The sequence below is a fragment of the Centrocercus urophasianus genome, unplaced genomic scaffold (assembly GCF_019232065.1).
Source record: "Centrocercus urophasianus isolate 14NV4802_14NV808 unplaced genomic scaffold, USGS_Curo_1.0 seq_18, whole genome shotgun sequence".
Taxonomy (NCBI): domain Eukaryota; kingdom Metazoa; phylum Chordata; class Aves; order Galliformes; family Phasianidae; genus Centrocercus; species Centrocercus urophasianus.
Window position 1 is genome coordinate 273,503 of NW_024884733.1, and position 14,447 is coordinate 287,949.

Below are 14,447 nucleotides of genomic sequence, written 5' to 3' on the forward strand. Positions count from 1 at the left end.
GCATATTAGCATCTACTCACTGCATACAAAGAAAAGAGAACTGCAGAATGTTTTAGAAAACCACCCTGTCCTGTATTTTTAGCTTTTGGCTGTCTTGATAAATGACTAAATGTCTCTTAAATGGCTGCATGCAGAAGGTGGATGGTGTCAGGATGATTGTATGTGCTACTGTTACTTTATTTTGCTTGAACCAAATTATTTCCTTCAAATTCTTGGAGCTATTCTGATGTGCAATTAACTGTGTCATGAATAACTCTCCCTGCTTGTTAGGATCTGGAGCAGTGTTCACAGTAATGATCTATATTTGGCAGCAGAAGAGTAAAGAGTGGCTTAACATAAGAAAAAGAAGCCTTAAAGGTTGCAATTTCTTCCTTCTTAAGAATGAAAAGTACAGTCTTATTAATAAATTGAGATAGATTCATACTTGATGTAATTACAAGTAATTCTGAATGTCATTAAATTTATAGTGAATCCATTTGTTGTTGGGACAGATCCAGCACAGATCTCTGAATTTTGGATTAAAAGGGAATAAATGTTGCTTTCACCCTCCTTTTTCTTTCTGGAATAGGAGTTAAGGCAGAGAACAAATTTAGCTCTAAAAATAACCTAGTGTTTTCTCTATGTACTCACATGGGTTGTAGTAAATGTTTGTTTTGAAGGTTTCTAGTCTGATAATGCTCCTGAAAGGGAATATTAATCTGATTTATTTTTATTTACCTTTTAGTTGTGCTGCTGTACAAAGACAGACCAAAACTTTAATTAAACTTGCCTTTTTTTCCCCAATTACCTGTCCAACATTACCCATTAATTGTTCTTCACTAACACCAAGCACAACAAAGTGAAGACTGTGTTAAAAAGTTGTGCTTTTTTGTTGAATGGCAGCCTGCTGCCCAGAGCAGGCTGAAAAATCACTGGTTGCTGTTTTAGAGCGTAGTCTGAGCTTGTTAGGACTGCACTGATGCTGAGTCAGTGTTCTGCCTAACTTTGAATTTTGGACGTTTTGTGGTGGCAGCATAGTGCAAATTGTTCAAGTCCTCTGAACAACTTGATTTATATGGGAATATAAAAGAATTTGTAAGGGCATTCTCTGCTCTTGCAAGCTGAAAATGGTTTATCAGGAGTATGCTGCAGCCATGTGAGGCTGTAGCTTGACCAGGAGTGTGAAACTTTAATCATCACATTATCTTTCCAGTGATACATTCTGGGGATGTATTCCTCAGTGATGAGGAATGTTTCATGTCCATGTAACCTTTCTCTTTCCAGTTTATAGATGAAATATTTGTTTCCTGTATGCATACTTGTAGGATTGAATTAATACACTGTTTTGTTTTGATAGCTTGATGTTTAATTCTTGATGTTTTTACTTACATCATCTTTGATTTTGAGGAATGTAAGCTTTTACAATAGAAAAAGCCTGAATAACGAGGAGATTGATTTTGTGAGTAATTTCAAATATGTGATTAAAACTCAGATCCCTGAAATACAAGTGATAAATGCCATTCTATTGGCAGTTTTGATTTTGCATGTTTTCTGGTGTGAAAGAGTAAGAGTAGACAGTTGCAGATATCTTTTGCTTTTACAACAGTTATGTACGGAAACTTGTAAGGCTTTTGGCCATGCTACTGTTGGGGAGAAGTTTGTTTGTGGTGGTACGTTGAACAAAAGTGAAGCATCTTTGAGCATCAGTCTTATGGGGTGCCTTTGAGACACTGCAGTGCTAGCTGCTGCACATTTGAATTTCCCACAGCCGCCTTTTCTCCAGGCTGAACAAGTCCAGCTCCCTGAGCCTGTCTTTGTAGGGGAGGTGCTCCAGTCCCCTGATCATTTTTGTGGCTCTCCTCTGGACCCTCTCCAACAGCTCTTTGTCCTTCCTGTTTTGGGAGCTCCAGACCTGGACACAGTATTGCAGGTGGAGCCTCACAAGAGCAGAGTAGAGGGACGATCACCTCCCAGTCCCTGGTGGCCACCCCTCTTCTGATGGAGCACAGGATACCATTGTCCTTCCTAACCGCAAGGGCACACTGCCAGCTCATGTTAAGCTTTTCATCCATCAGGACCCCCAGGTCCTTCTCCACAGGGCTGCTCTCAAGGACCACTCCTTTCAGTCTGTATGGATGCCTGGCATTCCTCCAGACCAAGTGCAAAACCTTGCACTTTGCCATGTTGAACATCATTAGGTTCATCTGGGCCCACCTTCCAAGTCTGTCAAGGTCCCTCTGAATGGCATCCCTTCCTTCCACCGTGTCAACCGCACCACTCAGCTTGGTGTCGTCAGCAATTGCTGAGGGTGCACTCGATTCTGTCATTGATGTCACTGATAAAGATGTTAAAGAGCACCGGTCCCAAGACAGACACCCAGAGGATGCTGCTCATTACTGGCTTCACCTGGACACAGAGCCATTGATGACCACCCTCTGTCTGTGGCCTTTCAGCTGATTTCTTATCCATCAAGTGGTATGCTCATCAAATCTACAAAGCGTAGGAGTGTTGTGTACTTAAAGGAACAGACAGATGCACTTGTAAGCCGACTAATAGCCTTTAGAGCAAGATTTAAAAAATAATCATTATATGCATATGTGACTTGGCCCAGCCAATGCCCTGGTAATTCTCAGATGCATCTCAGACCAGGAGGAGAAAGCAGAACTGAATGAGCACAAGAGAACTTCAGCATGTCTGTGCTTATGAAGCTGTGTACATTTGGAATCAGGAAAGAGGAATCTTGGGCAGGACACCACCCGTATGGATAAAAGGCAAATTGCTTCATCTTTAACTCCATGCTCTGTTGCCTGAATTTTCTGAAGTCTTTTCTCTGAAAAGCAGTAATAGAGAAGGAGGAAGAAGAGGGAGCTGGGCTTGTTCAGCCTGGAGAAGAGAAAGCTGCAAGGAGACCTGATTGCAGCCTTCCATTATTTAAAAGGGGATTATAAACAGGAGAGGAATCAACCTTTTACAGGGGCAGATGGTGATAGGATCAAGGGGGAAAGGTTTTCAGCTCAAAGAGGGAAGGCTTAGGTTGGATATCAGCGGGAAGTTCTTTACAGAGACAGTGGTGAGGAACAGACTACCTAGAAAGGTTGTAGCTGCTCCGTCCCTGGAGGTGTTCAAGTCCAGATCGGATGGGGCCCTGGGAATCTGGTATAGTACCAGTTCTGGAGGTTGGTGGTCCTGCCTATGGCTGGGGGTGTTGGAACTTGATGATCCTTGGAGTCCCTTCCAACCCAAGCCATTCCATAACTCACTCTGCAGTGAACGACCTGCAAAGGGTCAGGTGGTGCCTGAGCAGCCACTCTGGAGTTCTCTACAACTCCAGAAAATCAGTAGGTCCCTGAGTTTGCCTTCTTCCCACTGCTGCGCCTCTTAGGAGTTTATCTGTCTTCACAGAGCTGGTGGGGAAGAGTGTTCGCACTATTGGCCTGTGATTGCTAAAAGTCTGGTTTTGAGCTAGCCTGAAGTTATTGTTCCAGAGTTTATTTTGTTAAAATCCCCTGGGATTTATCCTGTGCGCTACAGAGGTAGGACAAATAAGGCTTTTTCATCTAGCAAAAAATCTCTCTCCAATTTCTATGTCTTCTGGATCATTTATCACAAATTCATCTAAATAAGTGATATTCTAAGTTTTTTTTTTTTATGTTTAGACTGTACATAGCAGGAGAACTTCAACAAACTGCATCAATAAACAAGGGAAGAGCCACTGGTGTCATCTGTCTGGACTTCAGTAAGGCCTTTGACACAGTCACCCAGAACATCCTTCTCTCCAAATTGGGAAGATGTGGATTTCATGGGTAGACTTCAATGGATGAAGAACTGGCTGCAGGACTGAAGCCACAGAGTGATGGTCAGTGGCTGTGTCTGGGTAGAGATCAGAGATGAGTGGCATCCCCGAGGGGTCAGTACTGGGACTGACTCTTTAATATCTTCATCAGTGACATCAACAGCAGGATTGAGTGCACCTTTGGCAAGTTTGCAGATGACACCAAGCTATTTGATGTGGTCAGCACACCCAAGGAGTGGGATGCCATTCAGAAGGACTTAGACAGGCTTGAGCAGTGGGCCCAGGTGAACCTCCTGATGTTCAACAAAGCTGAATGCAAGGTTTTGCACCTAGCTTGAGGCAACCTTCACTACCAATGCAAACTGGGGGATGAAAAGATAGAGCATGGCCTTGCCAAAAAGGACTTTATGGTAGTTTTTGTATCCCCCTCTGCCTTGCCAGTACTCTTAAGTAACAAAATATAGAAAGTTTGAGGTTTACACAGCCCCACCTGGAAAGACTAAGGTATGTCTATAAAACTTGGAGTTGCACAAGAACTTGTTGACATAACTGTGGTCATACAGAACTCCAGAATCTGAGGAAATTTAACTTTTCACACCAAAACTACAGTTCCTGTATAACTAGAAATAGAGCTTTGTGATAAACATCGGCTCCCTGAGTATCTTGACAGTTGGAAGTGCACGGAGATCAGTTCAACTTGAGTGAGAATGGGTTGAAACTGACAGGAACCACTAGGGAACAGCTTGGACCCATGGAAGGTACTCCATCTGTTCTTAGCCAGAATCTGGTTTCATAAAACTCTGAGGATGAAATCAAACTTTTTTTGGGGGGGAGGTGAGGAGGTAGGGAGGGGGAACTTGCAGCAAGTGTATGCAGGCTTCTAGGGTGATTGCATTCTTGCATGATGATTCATCTAGGTACATTTAAATAGTTGCTCTTATTCAGTATTGTTACATTATGTGCCCAGTGAACAACTGGAATTTTTGCTAATGAAAGCATTAAAAAAGCATTTAAAAACAAACAAACCCAACAACTCAGCTACTTATATTGAATTAAAAAAAAAAAAAAAAAAAAAAAAGAAGTATTTGCTGTCCTTTTTTATGTTAAGTTTAACTGCTTATAGTGATCTAAATGAACATTAAGGCCAAGGAAGTTTACCAACATGAATGCTTCAGATACTGAAGTCTCCTCGCTGACCTTTGTTCTCTTCAGAAGTGTCATCCACTGTCTTTGATAAATGTTACTTCCACCTTCTTTCAGTTTCTGATAGTTCTTGTGCCACAACAATACTACATTGACAGTGATTTATTGTCAAAGCACGGTGGATGATTTGACCATTTGAAGCAGTTTCCTAGTATCAGCATAAGCGCAGACCTTCCCTAAAACTAGAGCATGTTGTCCCATGGTAGGATTTACAGTGAATCAAAAATAGCTGAGAACTCTGTACACATAATCAATTACTTGAAGACAGTCCTCTAAGTTGCACGCACTTTTTACCTTTACCTGCCCTTCATGTCTGGATGTAATCCCAGCACCTAGGAAGCTGTGGCTCTGTCCTCCTCTGGTGCCATTCCTGCAGGGTCCCCTCCCTCTAACAAAAATGAAACTGTAGGTTGCTGGCTATGAATATAAGAAAGGGACAATATAACTGCATCTGTGTTTTGTTTTACAACTCTGTGTGTAAATTATTTGCTGTTTATTATTTAACATTCTCTTCTTTGGCAGTGTAACTGTGTGGTTTTACATGTGTTTTTACAAAGGCTGCAGGACCTTCTGCACACTTGCACATTCAATTAATGACTGAAACCATATTCAGGAGTCCTGGCATTTGAATCCTGCTTCCCCCAGGCTACTAAGTGACACAGTGCAACAAAACACTTCCTCAGAACAGCAGCAACATTCTCTTGAAAGGGGAGGGTCTGTGTGCTTAACCTTGTGAATGAATTTTCCTGAGATAATATTCATGAAGTTCAAAGCAGAAAACATACTGCAAATAATTCAAATAAAAATGTACTAAAATGGTTGAATAAAAACACGGACATGACTTGTATGCTAACGTTACCTCTCATGCTTTAAAACTACTTTTGTGTTCCTTGGGAGACTTGCTTTCAGATTCATTGAGATGCATTGCAGGACCACTCAGTCTGTGCTGTGATCATGGAGGACAGTGCTATTAAGTGCACGTATGCAGTTACAGTGCAAGTCAATTACTGCGTGTTACTCATTTGACCTACAAAAACACAAGGGTCTTAAAGTCAGCAGTGTGTTTCAATGGGTGATATAATATCCTTAGGCTTGCCTGTCTCTGCTTCCCAACCGTGTACTACTTAAAATGTAAAGTACTACTTTGCACGTAACCCCTTACATGTACAAAGTGATGAGATCTTCTACTCTTTTTTACCCTGGATTTGAAGTTTGAGCATTTGAAAATCATTTACTTTCTCATTATCTCAGTTCTTCCATCAGTGATAGGCACTAATCCCCTCTCAGTAAGAGCGTTGAGGCTGAGGGGAGGAAGATGGTTTTCCAATCTCTGTTGCAATACCATGTCCTTATAAGTTGCTGAAGCACACAGCACTCAGAATCTGCTTCCTGTCACCCCTGGGCACAGCATTCCACTCTGCAGCTGGGGGAAGCAGTAGATAGGCCCTGCCTCCCCGTGGGGTCCCAACAGTATGTTTGTGTTGGCACCTTTTTAGCAACTGCGTTCCACCATAAACTTGGAGAAAAATCTTCCTTCCAGCAACGATAACGCAAAGGAGCATACTATTAATTGCTCCAGGTAAAAAAAATTGGTAGCTGCTTGAGCTCTGGCATTTCTGGGCTGTGCCCATTGCGCTGGAGAGCCTGTTCTATGCCCACCACCCTCTGGGGCAGAAACTCTTCTTAACCCACAGCCTGACCTTCCCCTGATGCAGCTCCATGCCATTCCCTCAAGCCCTGTTGCTGTCAGGCAGTGGAGCAGCAGTTGCTGCTATGAATTGCTAGTTTTTCATATATTGGGTGGTGTGGAACTTTTTCTTGTCACTATAAGAAGGCAAAATGGTAAATACTGTAGAAGAAAATGTCAGTTGTCACAGGAAACTGTTTTAGTGGTCCTTGACCACTTGAAAAAAATCAGTCCAAGGATATAAGTGGATGAATTCTGTGATGCTCATGAGTCTCTCTTTTTGTGAAAATGCAGCTGAAATCCATTCTTACTTCTTTCTGACATTGATGTTGATGACTCTGTTTAGTTCTGGGTGGGTTCATGCTCTCATCTGGGAGATCCAGTGTATGCATCTCAGAGCAAAGAAAACTGGCAGCATGAGAATTCATGTGACCCCCGTAGCCCGAATCCTGAACTATTTTATAAAGGCTTGTATGTTTTATGTGGAAGAGCTGGTATGCTGTGGTAGAGAAAAAGAAGAAAATAAGTTCTGAAATAGGATTGCTAATTCAAGAAATGGAAACTCTTTGAATAGTGCTCTAAGTAGAAGAGGCTTCAACAAAAGTGTTGTTACCAGATTGATCATGTTTTAATGCAGTAATTGGCCTTCTGATATAATTCATGTATGTCGGATGCTCATTATTTGAATTTAGTGGAGGCAGCTATAGGAGAACAATGATGATCACCTTCATCAGAGATAAAGTGGTGGTTATAATGTGTAAGTGCTTACAAACCGCATCATTTTAATTTCTATTTTTCATTTCTTTTAATAGAACCACCGAAGATTGTCATTTCACCTAAGGATCAGACTTTTACAGAAGGCTCTGAAGTGTCTATCAGGTGTTCTACTACAGGTTATCCAAAGCCAACAGTAGTATGGACACACAATGAAATGTTTATAATTGGTTCAAACAGGTAAGGACTATAGCTTTGCTTTCTCCTTTTCCTTTTTTTATTTGTGCCTCCTGTGTGAGTAAGAAGTTTTGAAGAATGCCAAAATATTCTCTTTCTTTCACAGGAGCGTGTGAGCTTTGGAAAAAAAGTACTTTGACCTTTGTCCTTATAACTCTATGATTTCAATTATCAATAAAATAGAAATACTATGATTACTTTCTTTAGAAGTTTTCTACAGGATTAAACTCAGTGTTCTTTACAACATGCGTTGGTATCCTCTGGCAGAAATACTACTACAACTAGTAATAAGATAAAGACAGCAGTATCTATTTGTAAATTATCTGGTGATACTTTTGGAGCGTGTGTGGAATAGTTTTTCTGTTTTCTTTAACTAACCATTTTGGTTGGTTCCCTGTGTATTCTCAGGTATAGATTGACCCCAGAAGGCACCTTGATCATACGACAGGCAATTCCAAAAGATGCAGGTGTTTATGGTTGCTTGGCAAGTAACTCAGCTGGGACAGAGAAACAGACATCTATTCTTACATACATCGGTAAGCAAAAGAAGTAATGAAATGAAATTGAAAAGCAAACTATTACAGCTTCAGAGTGGTAATCTGTAGAACTGTGCAGAACATATTTGTAGAAATTTTCTGAAACTCCAGAAAAACAAAACATGGTAGAGTAGACTTGCAAAACTGAGTAGGTCTTTAGAGAAGGAATAATTTTCTTCTACCTTCCTGTTGTGTTCTTAGCCATGGAGTCCTAGTCCAAACCGTGCCCTCTAAACACTATGCTGTGTATTAACAGCAAAGTGCCAAAATTCTTAATGACCAGTCTTCAATTGGAGAGGGAGAGAAAGTTTCTTTTCACTTTTTAAATGGTCAGACTCTTCCAGTTCTTTCCTTACATGCCTGCATATTCTATACATGGTTCAGGTATTCTGATATTCCAAACTCTACTTTTCTTATATTATTTTTCTATCACCTTACATGATTTTTAAGCCTGCTTGACTTTTAAGGCACATATGTCTTACATAACAGCAGAAGATTAATCTTTTATCATTTGCATCTTAAAAATGATAGACATTTTGGATGAGGAATTAATTTGTTCCTTGTTTCTTTTTAGAGGGCCCAACAGTGACCATAGTTCAAAGAGAAATTCTGGTTGCCCTTGGAGACACAACTATTATGGAGTGTAAAACAACTGGAATCCCACATCCTCAAGTTAAATGGTTTAAAGGTATACTTCTTTGTGTTTGATTTACTTTGGCTTAGAGCATGTTGAAGTGACTTTATTTTTCTCAAAAGTTTTATGTGTTATTCAAACAGTGACTGACGTGAAATTCTCTAATTTAGAAGATAGGGCACTTAATATTGAGGATGTGAGATCTCACTTCTGTTTAAATACAGTGAATGAACTTACAGTAATTAAAAAGAAAAAAACTGCACATCTCTTGACTCAGCTTGTTTCATGCTTTGTCATAAAATGTTTAGCTATATGCTACAAAAACTGCAAAATGTCTTTCTGCACATGGACACATTCTGAACATTACTCAGGAGTATCCTGGCTCCTGCTTGAGAGGTAGCAGAGTTGTTTTCCTGGTTTTGTAGGATGGCGTGGAGCTGGCAGACAAGTGACTTCCATAAGTAGCTTCTAATGTGAGAAGGAGAAATACAACTTGGCTGTCCTTATACTGTCCTTATACTGATGTCTATCCAAACCTACTTAACTTTGCATTTCTCTTGTAAAATAAATATAAATAAAATTTGATTGTATCTAGTGCAGTAATGATTTTTCCCACTGAGTTGAATGATTATCTGACTATACTTATCTGCTGAATGAATACAGTTATGTTGTGAACTAATCTCAGACTTGGACACAATTTTGTTAGAGTAATTTTGATAAATACCCTCTTTATATTTCAGTTAACTTTTTTTCTGTCTAAACTTAGGTGACTTAGAGTTGAGGGCATCAGTGTTTCTCATTATTGATACACATCGGGGTCTTTTGAAGATCCAAGAAACACAAGAGCTGGACGCTGGTGATTACACCTGTGTGGCTACCAATGATGCAGGGAGAGCTTCTGGAAAGATAACCCTAGATGTAGGCTGTAAGTAGCAAGTAGTTTGCAACTACACAATAAGTGCTCTATTTCAGTGTTTCCTTATGTGATCAACAGTGCCTTATTTATCTGAACTTTTCTCACTAATACAGTTATGCAAGTCTTTGAAAATTGTATGTGCTGAGAGCACCTTTTTGATAGAGTTCACTGAGCTAAATTTCCTTATGATACTTGGATTTCCAACATTCCTTCATTCTTTCTTCTTTTGCAAAGCACTGAATTTACAAAGAGGAAGAGAGAGCCAGAGAAGGAGGAAAGAGTTCAAACCTCAACCTAACATAGTTCTCATGTAGAGAATGTATTTCATTTGTGTTACAGTGTAAATTTACTGAAACTTAGTCCTCCCTATTCTTTTCCTGTTTCTTTCTGCTTCTGGCCTTTAAAATGCATATTTTTGTTAGACATTTACGCTTTCTGAAGCAATGGACAAAGCTGTTTGAAGGAAAGGAGAATCCTACACACCTGAACGCTTACATTCTTTTGGAAAGGGTGGCTATATCTTTTTTTTTTTTTTTTTTTTTTTTTTTGTGATATTTAGCCCATTTCTGAACACCTCGTTATTCATGAGGAGCATACTAGGTTGTGTTTGCATAATGTTGCTTGAATTGGGAATCTGTTGTTAGGAAAACAATAATGTGTAGTAGGATGTAAATGAAGGTTGCAGTATTGTAAGCAGAACACTACTGTCATGATGAAACTCCATATTCACTTTATGTATTTTTTTCTGTATTTTTTCCAGCTCCCCCAATTTTTACACAAGAACCGAGTGATGAATCTGTGGATATTGGCTCAAATATCACACTGCCATGCTATGTTCAGGGTTACCCAGAGCCAAAGATTAAATGGAAGCGGCTGAGTGGCGCTTCCCTTTTCTCAAGACCACTTGCTGTTAGTTCCATCAGTCAGCTCAGAACAGGAGCTCTGTCAATTAATAGTAAGCAGACTAAATTTTTAAAGAAAATATGCTAGAGGGAAATACAACATATGCAATGGGTTTAAATTATTATACTACTGTGTAGAACAGTTAACTTTAAAAAAAAATAGATTTTATTAGAGATTATGTTTCTGATACTGATTTTGTTGCTGTTGATGTGCATTGTGTTCCTGTGAGTTTGTGAATTCACTTGTGATTGGTCTCTGGCTTCACTCTGGTTTTCACTTCATTGGAATAATTACACTTTTGTTTAAATAAATGTGCTTTGTGGTCTCTGTTAATACCGAGGAGTTGTGAATTTTATTTTATTCTTTTTCTCTCTCTTTTTTTAACTCTTTTTTCTCTCTCTCTCTTTTTTTTTTTTTTTTAAAGTGTTTTTAAATTTACTGCTTTAAGTAAGTCCTAATTTGGGTAATAGCTAGGAATTCTGCAAGTGTCTTTGCAATTTCAATTCTCTGGAGGATTTTGGTCACCCAGACACTAAATGATATTATTCTGTTTTCTTAGTTTTTATGCCTTTCTAGAACTTAACAGAATAAGTGAAGTAATTTCTGTATAGAGTATGTAAAGCAGAATTATGTATGTGTTACATGCCTATAAACATGCAGAGACAATACTTTATGTAGCGTAAGCAGTGTTCCACGGAAAATGCGCTGTGCAACAGTATATGCATGTGTGAACATGTAAATACTAGGTATCATTTGTACACAGTAGTGTATTTGTATTAAAATATATGCAATATATGAAGTGCTGAAAAGTATCATATATATCATATCTTTTCAATCAAGTACTCGTAGTCATCATTTCCATCCTTCCTGAGAGAGGAAAAGGAATGATCTGAAAAAAAAAGAATATAGTGTAATTTCAGCTGCTGCAATCTGATCTCTCTTTTTTTTTTCTCCTTCTGAAGATTTGTGGGTTAGTGATGAAGGAACTTATGTCTGTGAAGCTGAAAACCAGTTTGGGAGGATTCAGTCACAGCCAGCCACAATCACAGTAACTGGACTGGGTAAGTCTGGTTAATGTCAGTGATACAAGGGAAAGGGAAGACTGGCAGCATTTCCATACATCAAATATGCTGGAATTGGTAACTTTTTTATGATGAATAGGATGTTAATGTGTTACATACCTACACAGGGATATACCTGTGTTTGTAGCAATTCTTACACAAATGTAGTCAGCCACATAAACTAGATCAGAAGGTATTTGCATCAATTATTGTAATTGAATTCACTAAAATTTTCACATTACAACGTTGTGTTTTTATCAGCTTACAGTAGTTCCATCTACACTTTGTAACATGGACCTTAAAAATGACGTATTCTGTGTTCTGTTTCTTATTGCTTAGCAAATTGATTAAAGAGTGAAAAATCACCACCATGATGAATGCTAATGATTTTTTATCATGTAATTAAAAAAACAAAGTAGCAGTGAACTTGCTTATGGCAACGCATGGCTACAACTGGGAAGAAATCTTAGTGATCCAAGAGGACACTAAACATCCTGCTTTGACGATAACTGTGCTTTCAAGGAGTTGTTTATTATCTTGGGCAATTCGCAATAAAAGGAAAAATAATGCTATGGAGTGTATGAAATTGTGGGAGGATAAGAATGGTTCTGTCTACCATCAAGGAAAACATTGATTAACTTAAAACATGTGGTGAAATCTGTAATGCTGATAATGTTTGGTAAAGAAGAAGTTTTTACCTATTTAAAAGCCTCTTCAGTATTTTCCCACAAGTAAGGAAATATAACATCTCAGCTCTGTGTCCATGGGAATGTGAGCTTTCAAGGAAGTGCTGGACTGGATCAACTTCAGCCAGACAATGTCTTTTCTTTGCTGCCGCTCCTTAACCTTAGAATTATTGTACATGTGTTACTCCAACTTTTCTTTCCTATGCTACTCAATCCTCTGGAATTTTTTTTCTTTCTGTGTCACTGACATTTCAGATACCAGAGCCTCATCTGGTATGTTTTGTCCTTAGATAAGTATATTGGCACTGCTTTCTGTTGACTGCTACGGGTTTTTTTTTCCTTTTTTTTTCTTCCTCTGTAAATCGTATGGTTTTCATTGTAGAAAATGTTTCCTGCTCTCTATTTGCATAGTGCCTTGCATAAGCAGACTTTTGTCTGATACTGCTGCAAGTAAAAGTACTTGGCAGGGCTAATAATAAAAATTCGCATCCAGTACCTTACATAGATACATATATATTTAAACATATATAAAATACGTATTTTAAAAATTCTAATTCTTTTTTTGTTTCTTTTCTTTTCTTGTTTTTTCTTTTTTTTTTTTTTTTTTTTTTTCCTTCTCAAGTTGCACCTCTGATTGGAATAAGCCCAGCCACAGCCAACGTAATTGAGGGGCAGCAGCTCACTTTGCCATGTGTTCTGCTTGCTGGAAACCCCATTCCAGACCGGAAGTGGATTAAGAACAGTATGGTGGTAAGACTGTTCACTTTCTTACAAGATTTGTTGATATAGAAAATCAACAGCAGATGTTTTAAGCCATGGTAACACACTTATTTAATTTTCAGAGATTAATTTTCTGTAGACGTAGATGTAGTGATAGATTTTATGCTTACAAATAAAGGTCTGCCATGAAATTGGATTGGCTCACTGAAAACAAGGATCCAGTGGCACTGCAGTGACTACAACTGACCATCACTGCTCAATGAAAGAGCTGCTGCCCGCCAAGGAGAAACCAGGTGGCTGTGTCTGCAAGACAGAAGCTGCTTCTGAATGTCTCCTGGCGATGTCATTCACAGTACAGCCAATCCCCTTGAGAAATGATAGTTTATTAGTGTTTGAATCAGAGAATCACAAATGTTGGAAAAGACCTCCAAGCTCATTCAGTCCAACCACAAACCTACCATCAATATCTCCTTGCTAAACCACGTCCCTTAGTACCACATCTAAACATTTCTTGAGCACATCCAGGGACGGTGATTCAACTATCTCCCTTGGCAGCCTGTGTCAGTGCCTCACCACTCTTGGAGAATAAATTCTTCCTAATAGCCAAACTGAACCTCCTGTAGTGCAAATTGAAGCCATTCCCTCTCATCCTATTGCTAGTTACATAGGAAAAGCGGCTGACCCCTACTTCACCACAGCTTCCTTTCAAGTAGTTATAGTGTGTAAGGTCTGTCTTCCCTGAGCCTCCTTTTCTCCAGATGAAACCATGCCAGCTCGCTCAGCCACTTCTCGTATGACAGTGTTTCTGTAGGGCTGGTCTTTGCTGTTGAGCTCTTCTAGCTGTTGGTAAAGATCACTGTGAATTTTTAATATTGCTAAAGGGTGTACAGTTTTAAAAGAAACAAACTGTTTTTTTGCTGTAAGGTACAACTTTATGTTATCTTTTGCAGTGGATAATTTTAAGTGTTTCTGCTGCCAGTACATTAAAGAAAAATACAAGTCTAAACAGTGTCCCTAAAGGGTGAACATATGGTTCAGAGCTGATCTCTTTTATGATGGTTATACCAAGAGTTTCTAGAAGTTTCTGACAACAACAGTGAAAGTAATCTATTTATGGGAGAGAAAGAAGTAGTTGCAATCAGGAGAGTTGATCTGTCATGACATGGGGTTATTGGAATTACAAATACAAAGTGCAGTAGAATAATTCAGCTAGGTTTGCTCTTGCTTTAGTGCATTATAAACTACCCTGGTGGTTGTATATGTGCTGTAGCCATTGTAGCCATTAATTTCACTCCAGCAATATATATGAGGTGCTACCAAAACTATTATTTGAAGTTAACTTTTTATAAAAGGTGGAAAGTAGAAAAAGCTTTAGTAA

The 14,447-nt window shown here is 39.0% G+C and overlaps 1 protein-coding gene across 1 annotated transcript in view; it reads left to right on the forward strand.

Moving 5' to 3' along the window:
* Nucleotides 1-14,447, forward strand: part of HMCN1 (hemicentin 1) — a 183,958-nt gene that overhangs the window by 65,753 nt on the left and 103,758 nt on the right. Inside the window, exons 12-18 of the mRNA XM_042819403.1 lie at nucleotides 7,475-7,616; nucleotides 8,022-8,149; nucleotides 8,724-8,837; nucleotides 9,550-9,708; nucleotides 10,460-10,654; nucleotides 11,565-11,663; nucleotides 12,972-13,099. Coding sequence (XP_042675337.1) covers nucleotides 7,475-7,616; nucleotides 8,022-8,149; nucleotides 8,724-8,837; nucleotides 9,550-9,708; nucleotides 10,460-10,654; nucleotides 11,565-11,663; nucleotides 12,972-13,099 — 965 coding nt within the window. The remainder of the gene's footprint in view (nucleotides 1-7,474; nucleotides 7,617-8,021; nucleotides 8,150-8,723; nucleotides 8,838-9,549; nucleotides 9,709-10,459; nucleotides 10,655-11,564; nucleotides 11,664-12,971; nucleotides 13,100-14,447) is intronic.